This window comes from Musa acuminata, chromosome BXJ2-3 (genome assembly GCF_036884655.1).
Source record: "Musa acuminata AAA Group cultivar baxijiao chromosome BXJ2-3, Cavendish_Baxijiao_AAA, whole genome shotgun sequence".
NCBI lineage: Eukaryota > Viridiplantae > Streptophyta > Magnoliopsida > Zingiberales > Musaceae > Musa > Musa acuminata.
In genome coordinates this window covers 41,643,468-41,662,870 of record NC_088340.1, presented here as the reverse complement: position 1 = coordinate 41,662,870, position 19,403 = coordinate 41,643,468, and the positions used below count along the sequence as shown (strand labels likewise).

Below are 19,403 nucleotides of genomic sequence, written 5' to 3'. Positions count from 1 at the left end.
TGAGAGAGCGAGAGAGAGAGAGAGAGAGAGAGAGAGAGAGAGAGAGAGAGAAGAATTCAATGGTGACTTGTACCGGACGCCAGTCAGTCAAGACATACACATTTCTTTTGTGTCTCGAAGGCATACGCATGCATTAACAATACAATAACATATAACGGTTTTTACGTGGAGTTTGGAGTGCGGCGAGAGAGAGAGAGAGAGAGAGAGAGAGAATAGATTGGTCGAGGGATGAAAGAATGGTGAAATGAAAGAGAGGAGGAGAACGAGAAAGGTATGTAATATATAACTGTTATGATAAATCATCAACAAGAAAAATGATACGAAAGTATGCATATATTGTATTTTGATTCTGTTTCTTAGGCTCAGATTATGAATACATTGATGTCACAATTTTTTGAATGATAAGTTATCATAAACTACTGAGAATTCAATTAATATTCATTTGCTTCAACTATATACAAATATATGCACACACAATGGAAAGAAGATGCGGTGGTGACATCGTTGCAGCAGTCATTATCTGCAAATGCGATCAGACTCCATCTCACATGGCGACGTGGATGAGACGGTACTGAAGAAAATTTGAGGATAACCTGCAGGATCACGGCAGTTGAGTTGACAGACATGGCGGCGGCGGAGGAAAAAGACGACGATGGAGTGGCTCTCAGAGAGAGAGAGGTGGTCGAGTGGCAGCGAGACGCCAAGAATCGCGCTGCTACATGACCCACCAAGCCGCCCCCCTCCTTACTGGACGTCGTCGTCGTCTCGTGCCAGCAGCCGGCGGCGGCGGTACTTGAAGGGGCTGCTACTGGTGAGCGAAGACGATACTTCTCTTCTAATTCGATGTTTGGGTCCACAGGCACTGCGCCAATATATTTGACCACTGTGGTTTGAGTTGGAAATCGAGATTCCATCAGCGACTTGGATTTAAGCATTTTGGAGATTATGACTTTGAATTCATCGTGTCTTCGTGATAAGTGTCATCATTGATTGTTCATCGAATCAACGAGGCACACATCACAATGTGGGAATGTTCTTGAACTACACATGTCATCTATATAGTCACGATTTTGACTTTTGAGATTTGCTTGTTGACGGTCGACATGACATAGATTTACTAATAACAAGGAACGATTTGATGCTGTTGTTTCATAAGGTGGTGAAGAGTCTCTTCTCCATTGCTCATCAAAAGACCATTGAGGTTTTCATCTCACCGGCCATGAAGACCTGAGAACACAAGAGGTGATGGAAAGGGGAATGAGGTCCTGTTTGAGACATGGGAGTGGATAGAGACAGCACAAGAAGGTAGGTTTCAAAACTCAGATAATGATGTCTTCATCAAGTGTTATATCTGATGATTGAAAAGACCACAGATACAGATCTATCACTTAGTTATTGTCACAAAAATGGACTAGAAAACCACTTCTTCAACAGTAAAACCATAGGAGAATACTGTGTCACAACTATTGGTTTCTCAACAACAGTGATATATGTTTGCCACCTCTTTCAAAAAAAAATAAAAAACCCTATATTCTCATAATTTATCTATAACAGAGATCAAAAATAAAAAATAAAATACTAGCTTTTTTAATATATTTTTCATAAACTTTTTTTCATTCAAACATTACATACAAGGCGAGCCATTAGAACATCTCCTAAAACATGAAGATAATACTATTTATCCATAGGAATTCCTCAACTTGATAAATATGGTGGATGATGCAGCCTGAAGTATCAGCAAAGAGTCTATTTCACAAATTCCTCAACTTGGATATGGTATCCTTTCATTTAGTTGGTTCTCTATTTGGATTCCATGTCAAAAACTTGTCAGACTTTTCAACTAATGCCTGGCTAGTAGGGCAGGAGATGCAACCAAATGGAACAGCTAAAAATAATAACTCACATTTTAAATGCATCGAACCTGCAGTCGGTAGAATGGAAGCAGGACAACAAAGTGAAACTAACAGATCAGCTAAGTACTTGGATATCTGGTTTTCATTTGTTTTACTCCTGCAGAAAACACAGGTCAAAACTCAATCCAGATACTCTAGAGAGTAATGTGTTTGTCAAAATGAGATACAAGCACAGGTTCTTTCCAACAAAACTAAAATGTAACAACAAAATTATGATTACAAACTCTGAAATGTTAATCTTGTGCCGACACTTAAAAGGAAACATGTGGGTAAGGAGACAAAAAAAAAAAACTTGCCGCTTGACCGAAAAAATCTACAAGCTAGACACCTCAGCATCCATGTACATTGAACTTTAAGAACACTACCTTAGCTTCCATAATCCACCAGCATGTAAAAAACTACTTGGGCATGACTGGATGCATCTCGGCTTATTTTCCAGAGCTCTCTCGATTTTTTAACTATGTACTAAATACAGGGAATGATGGCATTTACATTCTGCTGCAAGTATGAACTGGACTCGAAACCTAACCCTGAAAACTTAAATAAGAACTATAAACAAGATATAATGACAATATTGGACTTAACTTCAATCTCTCTAATGTACTTTTTCAGGTATTGTTCTGAGTTATCTGCTGCACCTAGGGCCCATGATAATTGTCCAATGCTGTAAGTACAAGACAGTGAAAGCTCCAATCTGGTAATTAGCATCAGGAAGGGGAAGTGGAGCAGTAGTAAACTAACCACACTTCAGCAAGCAAATATGTACCATGAGTACATCTAGTGGACCCAGCTGGCTCAAGGATGAAGTATGATGCTGATATTGTCATGCCTCTTCATTCTCAGGGAGAAGACTGCACCTCAATAAGAATTTATACCTAGAAATGCATTAGTTCACATACTTTTTGCAAACTTTAGAGAGAGCCAAATAACACATGAAAGCTAGATAACTAACTTACATGGAACATATCAATGGAGCCCAAATAACCAGATACTGGTCAGCCTTCTCTTATACACTAAACCATGGTGACTGCACACAAGAGCAACAACAGAAAATAGGAGTTAAAAGCAATGGAGCGATTTATGGCTAGTGGACAGATGGCCATGCGCCCTCATCATGCTTTGTAATCTTAAGAAACTATATTCTGGCTACACTTGCAGGTAATAACTTACAAGCTATATGTGCTCTGAATCTGTATAGCCACCAAAAAGAAGCAAAGAAGTGTTAATACAAGGCTTATCAGGCAAAAGTTGCTGTGTCTGGGAAATCGGTTTGGCAGTCTGTGCCCTATCAGAAGAAGGAAAAGCTAGCGAGAGCGAAAGCAAAGCTGTTGAACCATCACCATCATCCGCTGCAGTAGCAGGCATCTTGTCTAGATTACCCTGCACAACTTGTGTAGATAACAAAGGCAAGGTGTCCTGTTTTATTGGTCCCCTGTTTCCCCCCAAAGCTAATTCAAGATCCGGGGCACTAGATTCAGGTGAATCTTCATCATCCGAAGAAAGAACATATATTAACTTGTCTTCCTTTGCACTTGTTGCACGGCTTAAATCAATTGGGAAGTATCTTTCAGCATTTCTTAAGCTTTCAGATACATTCTCATGGTAGACGCTGTCATTTATTAAGCCAGATGGTAAAGGTTGTATCTTTGAAGATAATTTACTGCTTAGAGTTTCTTCCTTAAGTCTACAAGCAGCATGCCCTCCATTATCAAGCCTCGTCTTTTTGTGTTGCTCAGCACTCAAAGATGTGCAGCTTGCCTCGTCTTTCCACTGCATTGCATCAGCAGTGGGTTTTAACATATGACCAGCAGAATTTCTTATCATTTCCACTGAGCTGGGTTGTGCACGTTTCCGATTAGGCTTTGATTCCCAGCTAAGACTGTCTACTTGTACAACATTTTCTGATCGTTGACTGTACAAAACAACTTCACTCGTTATAAAATTCTCTTTCTGCTTGATTCTCTGAAGATCTGTTTCATTGCCTGTTCAAAGAAGTAGAGACAATATGAGAAGAGTATATGGTATATCACAAAATGAACCTTAAGACAACTCACCTTGACAGCAATTTAATGAAAACAAATATGCTGGGTCTTCACAGTTACTAATTTTTGTACCACTGGCATGAACATGATGTTCGGAATCATTTTTGCTGTCTAAATCATTAGCAAGTTTGTCCTGACATAAAACAACACGATAACCAAACGGGTGAGATTAAAGGACCAACAGAAAAAGACATGATAAAATAACAATACAAACTTGATTTAAGTTAGCACCAACACTTCAACAGCATGTATCTTTTCTTTGGAGGAAGATAAGACATTTGCATGTCCACCAGCGAGTAGACCAAGTGAAGAAAAAATTATAGGAAAATGCAAGGCAGCCCATGCATGCAGACCTTCCAGAATATGCCTCAGAATGTGTTTGAGAAAAACATAAAGGCATTATCATGTGTTATTACTAGCACGAGAATTGAATCATTAAAAAAATGAGAACAGCATCATCAAAGATACGTGATCAACTAAAAATGACAAACAAACAAAGAGAACCTTCAAGACTGAGGTAAAACTCGTCTCCAACTCCACCAATGGTCTCTAACTCTCTAGTGCCAGATGATGCAAATTCAATGACATAGATTAATCACCATGATTAGTAAGTTATTTCTTGGTGAAACAACTACTGATGCAAAGAGCATGGCCGGCTCATCAACTCAGCAAGTAACAGCAGATTATACAGAAGTAGCCCATCATTTTAGACCCACAATTTTGATGGCCCATCAGGTTTATTTATTCAACTCTGGTCCCAGGTTCAAGTGAAGGTTGGCCCAACTCTGTTCAAATATGCAGAATAAATGACTTATGCATATTTTAGTTCTATTAATTCTTAATATTTTTCAGCCATTCCTTTTTGTCCTGGGATCTGCTAGATTGGTTAATCACATATGAGATTTAAAAACCAAGATATGCAATTTCGAATAATACCATCCGGTACAGGCGGTACGTACCGATCCGTCAGCTTACCGGTACACGGACCGTCCCTTACTGGACGGAACGATATATATATATATATATATATATAAAGGCAACGTTGGGTCGCCTTTTTCGGTGACGCGATGTCACCCGCATGGGAGAAGTAAAAGGTGACGTCGCAGAGACGTCGCCCAGCCTGAGAGAAGAGAGTATATATATATATTCCGAGCGATATATCGAACAGTATACTGCTCGGTATACAGTTTCGTACCGTACCGAGCGAACGTCGAAACTCCGATACGGTACGAAATTGCATACTTTGTTAAAAACTATATCAATCTAAGGTAAAATTCTTGATTAGACTGACTAAATAACACTTGACTTCTGCTCCTCCATTTACCTTGATGCAGCTACCAAAGCAAAAGAAGACAAGCTGACAGATGTTGAGTAAAAGCTTGACAAAGTTCAATTACAGCTCCAGGAAACTGTGTATCCTTGTTTCTAACTTTATCCTACCACATCTATGTACTTGATATTTCTGAATTTTCTCATAATTCCATGCATGGGAAAAACCAATCAGGTTATGCTTACATGCAAACAAGTTTTGTTGAGCAGAACTAAATTATGAACAAGAGCATTTTTTTTCCTTTTTTTGATTCGTATGCCTTTTTTTCAAAAGGAAAAATTATATTAACTCAGAAGTCTGTTACATACCAACACATGCTCCTCAGAGCACAAAAAAGAGGCAAAGTCAGAAGTCCAATTTGTCCTCCATAAATCAGAGGACTAATATGCCTTTTTTCTTGTGTTTGTTTTAACTGTTGTTTTAAGATTGTAATAATGATAGAACTAAAGCATCATTATCTTTGAAAAGGTCAATCAGCTTTGATAATAGACTGGGTGAATATCATATACATATCAAGTAACCTGTTTGTAGAGAAAAACACATTTCAGATGGGGAAAAGGATTTAGTTAACCATCAAGGACCTGTACATGAATGAATTGGGATTTATAGCACCATGAAATACAAGAAGCTGTAATATCCCAATGCTACATGGATTACATTTCCTACCACTGAACTCTATTTATTACAATATTATTGTCCAGCTAAAAGATTGAATCTTATTCGTTGCTTCAAATGAAGTTTTGTCAAGTATCCCTCCACCTCTCTTTGCACGACTAACCATAATCAAATCATCTTATCCAAGGATTGACATTTTGATTATTGGACCCACACAGGTCCATGGTCGGGCCAGCATGGGTCTGGTCCATGCTGGTATACAGTGACACTGTACAACAAAACGTACTGAGGTACCAAGAAAGGGTGGAAACAAACCCAAATCCATAGTTAAAAAAAGGCCTGCACTGCCCCCCCGGTTCATGCCCAGACCAGTAAACTGGTTAGTGCAAACCGGTCTGAACAAAATGGAGTACCTTGATCTCATCCGAATGGGGCATCTATAAACCTCTAATGGACATGTTCATACCATCTTAAAAGGTTCTCATGATATCTGAATAAAAAGTCTAATTAGCTCTTTTGAGTGAAAATAAGGTCAGTAGCAAAGGCATCAAAGCCAACCCCACTAAGATCAGTGCATCACCATGAGACTCATGATGCATTTGGTGTTGGCATTGAGCATCTGACCGAAGGACAATTGTGATTTTATTATACATATAATATAACATAATCATTCTCTTAACCAAAATGCAAGGATTCAAAGAAAAACTGTCGGATAAGATATCATATTCAGGCTAAGGAATACAGGCATCTAGCATTTTGTATATGTTTAGAAAGATCCTAGTTGTTCATTAAAACAACAATGTGAGCTAGTATATAAAGGATCCATCATTGGTTTTAAAGATGCAAATCATTTCCAGAGGTAATTGCAAGATGCCCCTTGAACCAAATTCCATTGGCACATAAATGATATTGGAAAAAGTACGAGGCCATGAGATATGCACCAGAATTTGGAAAAAAAAAAGAACTTACCAGGCTAGTGGGCTCATTTTCCATTTCTATAGGCAATCGTTCAATGTCTATCTGGAGCTTTGGCTCTGAATAACCAACAGGGCCACTATTAATGTTAGGCTTTAGCTCTGGATAAGCAAGAGGGGCACAAGGAATCTGAGGGTTTGGCTCTGGATAAGCAATAGTGACACTAGGAAGCTGGCTGATGTTCTTCAATGAGCAGCTTGCAGGAAGCGAGCATGAAGCCTGCTCTGTTAGCACTTTATCATCAGCAATGGCCTGATGAAAGGCCTTCTGAACAAGAGGCTGCTCTGAGTTGAGAACCTCATTCTCATCTCCTGATGTTGGAATATTCTGAAGATCAATGCAGTTACCAAATTTAGATGACTTTGCCTTGGGTGATCTGTCAGACCTTGACAACTTCTGAGAATTCTCATCAGATATATCAATAGAGCTACAAAGTCCAGAAACAGCTGGGGTAGGCAGATCACGGACAGTAGGTTCCAAGTTCAAATTGGAAATAGAAGGTTTTTTCTCCAGATCAGGCAGGTTCGTGAAGCTTCTTTTATTTCTTCCTCTAAATACACCCCAAAGATAAAATAACTTGTTCCAACCTGAAATAGCAGAGAGCAGCCAGTAAGTCAGATGATATTTGTACCACATAAAATTGCATCAAGCATGAAGATTGTGAAGCTTATACAACAGACTATGCAAAGGTAACTCCCTCCATTCTCCCTCTAGTGTCGGTTATTAGAGTTAAAGCTGTTGCTTACGTTGGGAGTTCTCTGGCAATACATTTGATGGGAATATAAGAAGTTCCACTGCATCTATATTGCCTATGAGAGCTAAATCATTTTTTAGCATATTTTCCAACAGCTTCCAATAGTATTTGTCATAACTGCACAAGATGAAGCATAATTAAACATAAAATACTGCATCAACATATAGATCCTACGATAATTCACAATGAAAAGAATACTCAATGAAATGACCTTTCAGTATCTTTAGCAAAGAAGAAAAGAGCAATGTTTTCTTCTTTGGGGCTGTTTTCATAAAACTGTAAAGGCCATGAGTTTAGGCGAGGTACTTCTTCCAGTTGGACCTTGCAAGGAAAGTGTGTTGCCACTTCAAGTGCTTTAGGTGAGACATAAGCCGACAAGTGAGCCTGAATGCCATCAAAAAGTGCAGGAGGCTTGGCAGTTCTCAACACCTCAAAAGCACCCCTGCACAAAATAAACAAAAGTAGAAAGAATCATAATGCTGGACTTCCTACTAATGGTATCGAATCATCTACAAGATCAATAATTAAACACGAATCAAAATGCACTGCATGAACTAGAAAGAAAAACAAATCATACTGCCAAATGTACTCGAGCTCTGGAATTACTGAAGCTTTTAATGGATGTGTTGGAAACGAAGCTTGATCAAGCAAGATTTGTATGATTGGCTTCATGTTCAGGTCATCTGCAGCATCAAGAGATGCTCCTTCTCTAGAACAAATTATAGTTTTCTTATGGTCATCCATTTTCTGCTTCATGTGGATGGAATTTGTTGCTTTGCTAAAATTGTGCACATCAGCAGCACCTTCCACCATAGGCAGGTTTCCAGAACTTAAAAAATTAGATGTAAAATCGCTAGATGTTGATTCCGAATTTACATCAGTACCGGACAAAGAAACTTCCTCAGATTGATCCGGTGATCTAACACTTCTTTTTGTTCCAAATTTCCAACTCAACACCTCGACTGCATCTTTCGACTTGATGCTTCTGTTATCCATATCCCTTAAACTTTGTTCAGAAGAAGGCTTCACGGCAGACATGCGAAGCTTGTCCACAGCACAGAACTGTGCTGAATGATCTGTTTCTTTACACCTTTGGAAATGTTGCAATCGATCGCCAACTGAAGCACCCTGCCTAGAGTTGCTTAAAGAGGTATGGTCCTTGGTTTTATCATCCCTATGTGTCAGTTCTGCAGGCTGAGGTTCATTGGATTGTCGCTGAGTTAGGATACTGCAACATGTAATAAGCAACACAAAGATTCAAGTAGGAACAAGTACCTTGGGAACAAGTTGAAAAAGCTTTTGATCTTCATTCTTGCATAATCTCATTGAAGATGTCCTTCCAGAAGCTCGTGAAAGACATGATGACGGCTGCTGCTTCACTTCATTAGCTAAGGAACCCCAAAATGTTCAGTTATAATTTAACTAAAATGATGATGAACAGAAAACAGACAAACTACAAAGTCAAAACAGAAGTTTTATTTACCTGAACTAGTTGCATCAATTGAAACCCTATTGTTGCCAGTATTGCTTGAATCAGATGCCCTTTTTAATTTGTCATCATACTGTTGAACCTTTGAGTTGATTTTTGGAGAAAAAACACTGGTGGCAGATACTGAAGGATTGACAAAGCGGCAATTGGCTGTAGAAGTTTTTTTATCTACTACACTCCTTTCTTTCGCTTGTTGCACGCCTCTAGGATTATCAGGCTGCGGTGAGTTAAGTGACTGCGACTTGCTCATTGTCTTGACACTGGGGACGATTGAACTCTCATTTCTAAATGAAGCAGATTTTGTGATTGTTTGTGACGGTCCTTTTCTTGAGCTGCTTGAGTTAGATTCCTTTATCATTTTTTTATTCTGAGGAATACTCACCAGCAACTGTTTTACTTTTGGCACTTTTAAGTTGTTAAAAGAAACTGACTTTGATAGAGGTCCTGGTACAAACCAAATTACAATTTGAAAATTTTACGAACATGTAGAAGTAGGAATGATAAAACAGAATTGTCCAATTGAGAACAGAAAAAGGAAATGCACAATCAATATAGCAATACAAAATTACCTCTTGGTGGCTCAATATGTGCATGTGGCTTGGATGCATCAGGATCAGAAGACGTTTTCGAGTGAGCAACAGGCCGAGAGATACCTTCTGACTGACTACAAGATGTAATCAAGGCAGATGGTTTTACCTGAACAAAATCAGGTTTGCTGAAGGAGTTCTCATGTGATAGCAGATTAGGTTTGCTTGGAATGCTTGTCCCAGTGGAAGGACTGCATGCTTCAAAGATTTTTTCCTTTGTAACAGAAGTAGCCTCTGAATTCTCCCCCTTCATCTTAGATGAAATTGAGCTACCTAGTTCTTTATTATCTATTTTAATGTCTGGATCAACTGCCTTATTTTCTACACAAGGCAAACTTTTTGATGTGCTTTCAATATTCTGTCTGTCTGTATCTAAGCATGGTGCTTCTACTGCTTCAAATTGTGCTTCAGATTTTCCTATCATTTGATTTTCATCCTCTTTGAGTTGACATTCTTCACATAACCACTCACCTTCAGGAACTTTATCCAACATTATTCGCATACAGTAACTGATCAAAAGCAAATTTCCATTAAACATGATATTCCAATGAAAAGCATCTCATATGAAAAACTCAAGCACTATAAACTTACGTATGCTCTGCACCATCACTGCACCTGCTACAAATAGCAAGCAACTCCTCCTGACCTGAATCTCCACAGATGTCACAGACTTTTACCTGCAATGGATTAAATATGGAATATAAAAGCAGATTTCATAATTACCAAATTCTCCAGTATTAAGTTACTAATGGATATTTATGGGTCTATGCATAAACAAGATGGATAATTGCCACACTTTGATATATCATAAGATCTCTATGCTATTTAAATATGCATGAGGCATAAAAACTACTGAAATTGAAAGTTGACTGGACCTTCTGCAGAAAAAAATGGCATAACCACTATGTAATAATCTGCTAATGAACCATAATTTTAAGTGATAAATCATTCTATAACCAGCACACCTATCACAGGCATATTAGACAGAAATTTAACTGAACTCATACATATAATAGGAATTAATTATTGAAACTAACCTTTTGCATATGTACATACAGACATATAATTTCCTTTTTTTCACATTTTTTCTTGTTTCCACCATGAAGAGTGAAGAATAACAAGTAATTAACCATGATGGCTCACTTAGATACATTGTTTATGTTTTTGCATACATCTGCAGCCACAAGCAAAAACAGTATAAACTAGAAAATCACCCATCAAAACATGACACTCCCCTCAAGGCCTTGCAAGGCAGTAGGGAGAAAATAAACAATGGCATAACAAGCTATCTTTAACTTAGGTATACCAGTGTTTTCTCAGGCTAGATTTTAGAATTTTTAATGAAGCATGGGTAAGGTTGCAAGAAACCAAAACAACATGAAGCTAACATGCTGATATGCCTAATATTGAAAATAAAAAGATAAAATGACATGGATATGAAAAAAAATATTTCCAATATATATATACATACATATATATACATATATATACATATATATATATACACATATATTATATATACATACATATACATATATATATACACATATATACATACATATACATATATATGGGTGTGTGTGTGTGTGTGAGTGCGCACAGGCATATATACACATATCTGCAATATTTTCACCATGCATACGAATGAATCAAGAACATGAAACTCATTTATAATGTTAATTTATTTAGTTACATATCGTAGTAAATAAAGCAAGTAACTAGCAACTTTAATCTAATTATCATTAAAAATCATTTTCAATGAACATTCAAGAAAAAAAGTAGAGTCCATAAATAATCTCCAAGAGTAACCCAAAAGTATACAATACCTTAATAATTGTTAAAATTGGATACTGAGAAAATGTCTTGCCACTTATCAGAAGAACCTCCAAGTCTCAAATGCAACATATATCTACTATCAACACAGCAAGAAATTTGACAGTATCTCATTTTCATACAAAGTTCTGAATTATCTAACATAGAAGCAAATAATTCAAAATGGATTTCTATAACTAGTGCACCTTGTGGCCAACAAAGAGGCATTCTTATAAAATTGGGAGTCTACTGTTTAATATGAAGTATACAAATGCATCTAATATTTTAGCCACTATCAGAGGCGGGAGAGTTCAGGTAGTTACCTAACCCTTATGAGCCATCATCAGCCCTTTATCTGTAATTTTACTAAGAATTATCTAGGTTAATGGTTGCTTATTCTACAAGGTCCTTTCAGTAGTCTGAGGGAAATAATCTATATCACTGGAACGACCTCAGGTTCCCATTAATAAATTTTATGTAGTAGTTCAAGATACAGTCATTTTTATTACCTCCCACTGCATAATGAGCACTGAACAAAGTGACAACTGATTAGGATGAGGATTGCTGGTCATGGATGAAGTTATTCTATGAAGATGATTGCTGTATGCCATTACAAACTAGATTTGGAAGCAATCATACTGATACACCACATTACTAACTCAAAGACCACATAATTCAACAAATTTTTTTATGGCTTACAAAAACTTTGGTTCAATGATCAGTTCGTCCATGAATTCTGCACTGTTCTCCTTTCCAGAACGGAATCCTGAGATGACTTCTAGTTACCTTAAATCTAACCAAAAGGGCAAAAGATTCAGACAAGGTTCGCAAATCCTTGAAATCCACAATCAGCAAGATACACACACCATTTTCAAGTTAACATCAAAAATTAGAAATCTCTTTACTATCTCAAACAACACAGAGTGCACAACAGGAGAAACGACTAAATTTTTTGACATATATAACATGGAAAATTTATCTAAAAACTTGATCATCATTTCAGTGTACACCAACATACACAACCTTACACACCCTCGACCCTCATTGGTGGAATTATAGTGTGAATGATTCAGTACTTATTTATAGTAAGGTACCACATAAACATACTGTCAATTGCCTGACTTAAAAAGAATCTAAATTAACAAGTTTCTAAAAGAATAATTCAAAAAAGAAAAAAGCAAAATCATGAACTTACATCATCTTCAATTTCTGCTGAAATTTCACACTCTGAGTTTGGTTGCAATGGCTGCCATGATATCGGAGAAGTCGGCTTGGGTTTATCAGGTTGCTCAACATCTGTGATGCCCTTTATTTCCTCATGAGGCTGGAACCTACTGTTATCACCCTTTTCAGTTCCCAAAAATACATCAGCTGTTGAAGAAACTAACTGAGGCTGACTCTCTCCATTATCTTCTTTGCTAGTTCCATGTGCAATATCCTTTCTCACATCAACATTACCAGCAACCAGTTTCCTGTTTATTGGAAATTTCTCATCATCAATAGAGCACTGAGTAAGACTTCCCTTCTTCAATGAATCTGAATCTGTTAATTGCGCTTTTAGAGATGTATTACTACTTGAATGTGGGTCTTCTATACCATCAGCCTTCTGACACAAGATATCATCTCTAAGACTACAAGTGGCACTAATCTTCACTGAATAATTTCCATTTCCTTCAGACCTCTTATCCTCTTCAACTTCACTATTGTTACAGTCATCAGCAGCCTCTTTCTGAATTTCCTTTTCATCATTCTTAACAAGCAAACCATCTGTTGATCTGGAGATGACTTTGTCATATGATTCCCCAAGATGAGAATGAATTGCAGAATTAGCATCTTTATAAACATGTGAATCATTTTCTAAAGGACACTGTCGTCTATGTTTTTCTTCAGTAATATCTGAAGTTTTCCCCTGTTGCAAATCAGCTGGTTTGCTGCCATTTGACGAAAAAGGACTACCAGGGGTGGAACTAGTTTGTTCTTGAAGGTAGTTATTATCTTCAACTGTATCTAAAGTGACCTTTGAACTGATGACAACATTCTCAGATGCATCATGTTCTACTGATTCTCTAAATGTTTCTTTAATTTCAGAATTTTCAATAGAAGAATCATGACTTGAACTGGAACTTAATAAATGACTAGTTTCACTACATGCACTCTTTTGCTTATCATATACTCTGCTCTTAACAACATGACTACTAGTGGCAATATAAGAACAGCTATCATCTTCTTTTCTGGAGGAGATACCAGAAGGTCCACCCTCAATTTTTGATTCCATAGGTGGTGAAAGTCGGTTAAAGTGCAAACATGAAGAGCAAAGAGCAGAACACACGTTGCATGTCCCAGGTTCTGCTCTAGTGTGGTGATCCTCGAGTATGTTTAAGCATTTAGTTTCAAGTAGAAAATTTCCCTGTGTGGCAACACATAAAGAAGGCCAAGTGTAAGTTGTTTCACATGTTTCATAAGCACAAAAGTTACATACATAATTCAGTGTTGACCATATCCTGGGTCCAAATGACTTCACACTTCCAGTGTTACAAAAAAAAAAGCACAAGAACTATGAGAGATGCCAATGTCAATGCTCACAGAAATATGTTCAAAAATCTTGAAGAAAGCAAAACTAGTTTGCAACAACAGGATTAGCACAAAAAATGTATCCACAAGTTGAGACAAAATACTTAAAATACCTACTGCAGTAATAAGATAACATACAATGAGATTATCAAGATATTACGGAAAAAAATATAAAACAGCAAGTAAAATAAAGACCACCACATGCAGGAACTAAAACTCCTCTTCTTCTCCTTCTCCACCTCTCCTCCTCCTCACCCCTTCTGGTGCTGCAGTACCTACCAGCATATCATAAATTAGTATGTTAGTTCGTATAGGGCCCATGCTAGGCCGACCAAGGAATGGTATGGATCCAACATCTGAGATTTTAAACCATGATTGTAACCATCATTACCACGACCATCAGATATCATTGTTGACATCACTAGTATTGTCACCATCTCGACCATCTCTTGAGCACCTATACCTCCACCATCAATGCCACCACCACCATCACCAACTATCGCCACTACCAAATAACACCATTCACCACCACTACCATTGTCCCTCCCGCCACAACGACCTAGTACAACCACCCATGATCACTACCACCAACATTTAGCCACCACCATGAGCACTACTGTATCCACCACCAACAATATTGTCATTGCTGCTACCATCATCACCATTGCTACTGCCACTGTGGATATTACCATTGTTATCACCATCGACCATGGTCGCTACCATGGCATTTACCACCAATACTGCCTCTATCTCCAACACTCCCACCATTTGCCCATCCCCGTTATTGCTATCACTACCACCACTATCTTTGCTATTGTCACTGTTATCATCACCAATGGCCAATGCATCAATCATCACCACCATCAGCCACTACTACTACCAACATCAACTATTATTAACGATCACCACCCTGCCAATGGCCATTGGCCATCACTGTTACAACAAATGCTGCCACCACTTGGGTGGTGGTGCATGGCCGTTCCTAGTTGGTGGAGCAACTTGTCTGGTTAATACCGATAACAAATGAGACCTCAGCTTGCTATCTAGCTACGGGGAGGCATCCCACCATGGCCAGCTTCTTAGAGGGACCACGGCCATTTAACCCACAAAAGTTTCGCAATAACACATTTATGATGCCCCTAGATGTTTTGGGCCACATGCGTGCTATATTGATATATTCAACGAGTCTATATAGCCTCAGCCAACAAGCCCTGGTAATCTTAAAAAAATTCTCGGTTGCAACATGACAAAGCATTTTTACGAGTGCAATTTACTTACAAAAGCACAATCCAAATGTTTCAAACTATGCTGCAAAGTAAATTTTAGATGTGAAACTCTAATACAACCATTTCCTTGAGAGGAAAATTAAGTAAAAATGATCATATCCTTATTTTCTTTGTCATGGCCCTAAGTGAGGTGTAGAGTTATGACTCTGTGAAACTAAAGGAAGAAAATAATAAAATTAAAGCTCTTTTGCTGGTAGGTCCATAAGGTGTATAACTGAAGCATCAACAACACTTTACACCGAGGGGCATTAAAGATTTGCAATGCAACTCAGCTAGTTTTCAAGATATCAAGAAGCAGATTACAAAAAACAGAATGCTTCTAACTGGTTTCCACAGAGAAATTTGGAAATAAAAGCTAATTAATTACTAGAATTAACTAAATAAAAAATTAAAAAGAGTTGACTAGGAAGCTCAAAATAAAAATTATCAGAAAAAGGTCAAGATCAATTATTCTTATGCTCGTATATCCAAATTATCGTATCTTACATGCAAGCTATGAGAAACTAACCAATGTGACTCCTAATACATTATAATCATGATGCTCAAATCAGCAGTCTTGTACTCTTATTAAGAAACAGTTAATAACTAACATAATAATGTCAATTGCAGAGAATGATCCCATGAAAATTCTAGTTTTCATTGATGCTGCCAAAAAAATAGACAAGTACCAATTGTATGAAAAAGAAAGTATAAGACTAAAATGTAAGGATAAAAATTACAAAAACAGAGTCAAGAACTTATCTCAGTTGAGTGTCTCACCGAATCCGTCCTCTGAGGCCCGTAGTCACACTCATCAACAGGACCTTGGATGCGGCAAGTCCCTTGAAGTATTGGCGTGATCTAGAAAGCAGGTTCAGAACCCATATCAATTATAACAATCAGCATACAATGAAGTAAACCCAATAATGAAAAAAAAGCAAAAAAATTATCACCACCCCTAGACTATTAAACAAAAAGACTCGTCAACGGACACATCAAGATCTGTCATTTACCATCATTAACCATTTCCCCTACCTAATAAAACAGAAGCACAAGGGCATGGAACCATGCGGCCATTTCAGAATGCCTAGAAACCACAAACTAGAGTGAATTAATATGCAAAAAGAATTAATCTTTCTCCAACAAGAAGCATAATATCTATATAAAGGAACCCAAATTTCCACTCCAATTGAATACACACGCAGATAACATCAAGTACGGAGCAAGAAAAGAATCATAAAGCGAACAAATCATTCCGCCAAGAAAGGCAAGGACCGAAGCAGATCCAACTGATCACAGATGCGAATGCGGGATCATGATCAAGAGCCGGAAAGGGGGGCAACTTTACATGCCTCCGGTCGCGAGAGCCTCTCGGTGGCGTCGTAGAGCTCCGTCAGGGCGCGTTCCCGGCGGTTCCTCATCTTCCCGAGTCGGCCCTAATCGGATTGCGCCTCCCTTGGGTTCCGGCCCTCTCTGCCGCGCTGGGAATTAGGGCTCCAAGGCTTCTGAGGAGAAGATGAGGGCGGAGATTGGCAAGGAGGCGGAAGCTGTCGTGCGCTGGGGTCGAGACGCCGTAATAATTAACAACGCTGGGGTTTTTATTGGAAGCGAAGGGAAGGAAAAGAGAGACGGGTGAATTGGGGCGAAGAAATGGAGAGGCAAAAGATCATTTCTTTGGGATACATATATATACAAAGAGCGATGGGTAACTCTCGGTTATCACGTGAACCGCACGTGATAATTTTAATGCATCTAATAATAATTATCGGATCATATATTTAATTTTTTATAAATAAAATAAAATATATTTAACTAAAAATAAATGATCTTAAAAACAAAATTGATCGAATTCTCAGACAAACTTTTTATTTTGGATTTTTCTTAATTAGTGTCTCTTTTATTTTTTCCTTTGATAGGATAAGCCAAGAAACTTATCTTGTCTTTTCATGAATTAGTATCTCTTAAATGATCTATTTTTTTATATATTAATATTTTTTTTAAATAAACTTAGTTATAGTATTTTTAAATAGATAATATTATTTTTGGCACATCCACAAAAATACTATAATCCTATTCACAAACATTATAATTAACATAAAAGTTAATTTCTTTTTACATGTTGATGTTCCTAGGACTGATAAGAAACATTTTTTTCATGTAAGTTTACTGTGTTCTGTATCAAAAATATTACAACCCTATTTAAAAATATTATAACTTTAATAACAGTTAATCGATTCACTTTGTGGATCGATCTACTGCAAAAAAAAAAAAAAAAAAAAAGGAATTTTTTGATTTTTTTCTATCAGGGGAATTTTGATTGTAGATATAGAAAAATGAGGTCTCCTATTGTTGAATGTCTTCAAAATGTTAATTGCTAAAACAATTCTTAATTCGAGTTCTCGTATGGCTTAAACAATACTAAGATTATAAAAAATTACTGATTAAGTTATTGAGTATTTAGAACTTCTAATTCTAAATTTTTTTTAATTCTTTTTAGATTCTAAGTATTCATTATTGGCGAACGATAGTAATTTTACATATCAACGAAACTTTAAGAATTATAGAAATTAGTTCAAAAGGAAGATAAAAATATGTTCAATAATCTGGTTTGATCTTGTAGTCCAAATAATTCCTTTGAATTATTTGTTTCTATCAATTGATTTCAAAACTTATACTATAGTTCTATCTAAAACACACATTAAAAGAATTTTTATTTATTGCTTTGAATTGCAAACTTAATTTTATATGACTAAACTCATTTGAGTCTTTGGTAATTTGTTTGGGCTTTGAACATTCTTATGTTAAGTAAGTTTCCCCTGAAACCTTCTATTTCTATCTCCCATGTGTGCCAACCTGATACACAGGTTGCAAAGAATTGAAGTCAACAACTCTTTAAATATATTATTTAGCCACTCAATTGAAGGAGAGGTTACATCACATGAAAGAAGATCCAGCTCTGTGAGTTGATTAATAAATGCTCATTGCTTTCCTCATTCATGCAAAGAAAGAATGCAAGATGATGCTGGCTGGTTTCCTTGCCAAATTCTTGAGTAGCTCATTTGTGATGATGTCTGGCTGTCTTGGAACACCAGCATCACCCAAGTAAAATTGGCCTAACTCTCCTAAATATATGAGTTTAAGCTGATGAAAAATAGAATGAAATGACCATTAATTATGTCATCATTCAGGCTGCAACCAAGTCCTCTGACTGACAGACTAAAGCAGGGGAGTTGATTTATCATACATTCTGTGCTTGATTGCATTCCTTGTCATCTTCCTCCTCCATGTAAGTCTCCCCCAGTTTCATGTGCATGTCTGTTTCACTTCAGATTCCAACCTCTTCAACACCTTTGCACTTTCTAATTTCCAGAAGCCTTTTCTACTTGTCACCATTGGCTTTCTGAAGATACTTTGACCCATATGTTTCCCTGTCACTCTCACTGTCTCACTCATTAACAGTATGGAAATAATTAGAAAAAACAAAGCACTAATTAGTTGAAGTGATTGGAAATTAAGTCTCCTGCACAAGAGATAAGTCTATTGGCCTGGCTTTGTTTTATTCTGTCCACATTCTCTTTAGAAAACAGGCTCATATAGTCCATTACTTGTCTGTCTCAATTCCTTCTGAGGAAGTGCATTTATTCCTCTCCAATTAAATGAGAAACTGTAGGATTCTTTGACCTATCAAAACATCCTATTCACACAAGTTGTGATCCTTTTTTGGTGTTTCAACAAGTATGAGCAAAATTCTTTCTGAAGGACTTGCTATTTGTACAATAATAGTAACAATGAAGTTTTGACTGAGACAAGAAAAGACAAAGGCATCGAACTTTGAAGAATTTGCAAGCCTAGAAGATCTAATTCTTTAAGCAGTCTTGAGTGGTATCATAGTATGAAGATGTAACTCAAATATCCAGAGTGAGTTTGTGGTTTATTTGGTTTAGACCTATTTTAACTTCTGTGGGGCTTGATTTAGCCATGTTAGGTTTTGTGAAAGTAGTTCATGTTCAAGATCACTATCTTGTGATAGTAAATTGCACTCTAGACAAT

At 37.2% G+C, this 19,403-nt stretch overlaps 1 protein-coding gene across 20 annotated transcripts; it reads right to left on the bottom strand.

The window, feature by feature from the left end:
• Positions 1–474: 474 nt before the first annotated feature.
• Positions 475–17,016, bottom strand: LOC135581053 (protein PARALOG OF AIPP2-like). 20 transcript variants are annotated; one of them, XM_065101124.1, is made up of 17 exons: positions 16,706–17,016; positions 16,134–16,214; positions 12,713–13,924; positions 10,297–10,382; positions 9,688–10,214; positions 9,113–9,562; positions 8,905–9,017; positions 8,207–8,823; positions 7,841–8,071; positions 7,622–7,746; positions 6,870–7,462; positions 3,968–4,088; positions 3,084–3,895; positions 2,870–2,940; positions 2,499–2,764; positions 1,904–2,010; positions 475–1,227 (listed from the first exon to the last, which is right to left on the bottom strand). In XM_065101124.1, the coding sequence occupies exons 1-13, from the start codon at positions 16,772–16,774 to the stop codon at positions 3,087–3,089; spliced, it is 5,034 nt and encodes a 1,677-aa protein (XP_064957196.1). In that variant the 5' UTR covers positions 16,775–17,016; the 3' UTR covers positions 475–1,227; positions 1,904–2,010; positions 2,499–2,764; positions 2,870–2,940; positions 3,084–3,086. The 20 variants fall into 20 exon arrangements, with proteins under 20 accessions (XP_064957196.1, XP_064957202.1, XP_064957205.1 ...); XM_065101130.1 differs by having other exon boundaries at positions 2,655–2,764; XM_065101133.1 differs by lacking the exon at positions 475–1,227 and having other exon boundaries at positions 1,408–2,010; positions 2,499–2,577; positions 2,680–2,788.
• Between the last annotated feature and the right edge of the window lie 2,387 nt (positions 17,017–19,403).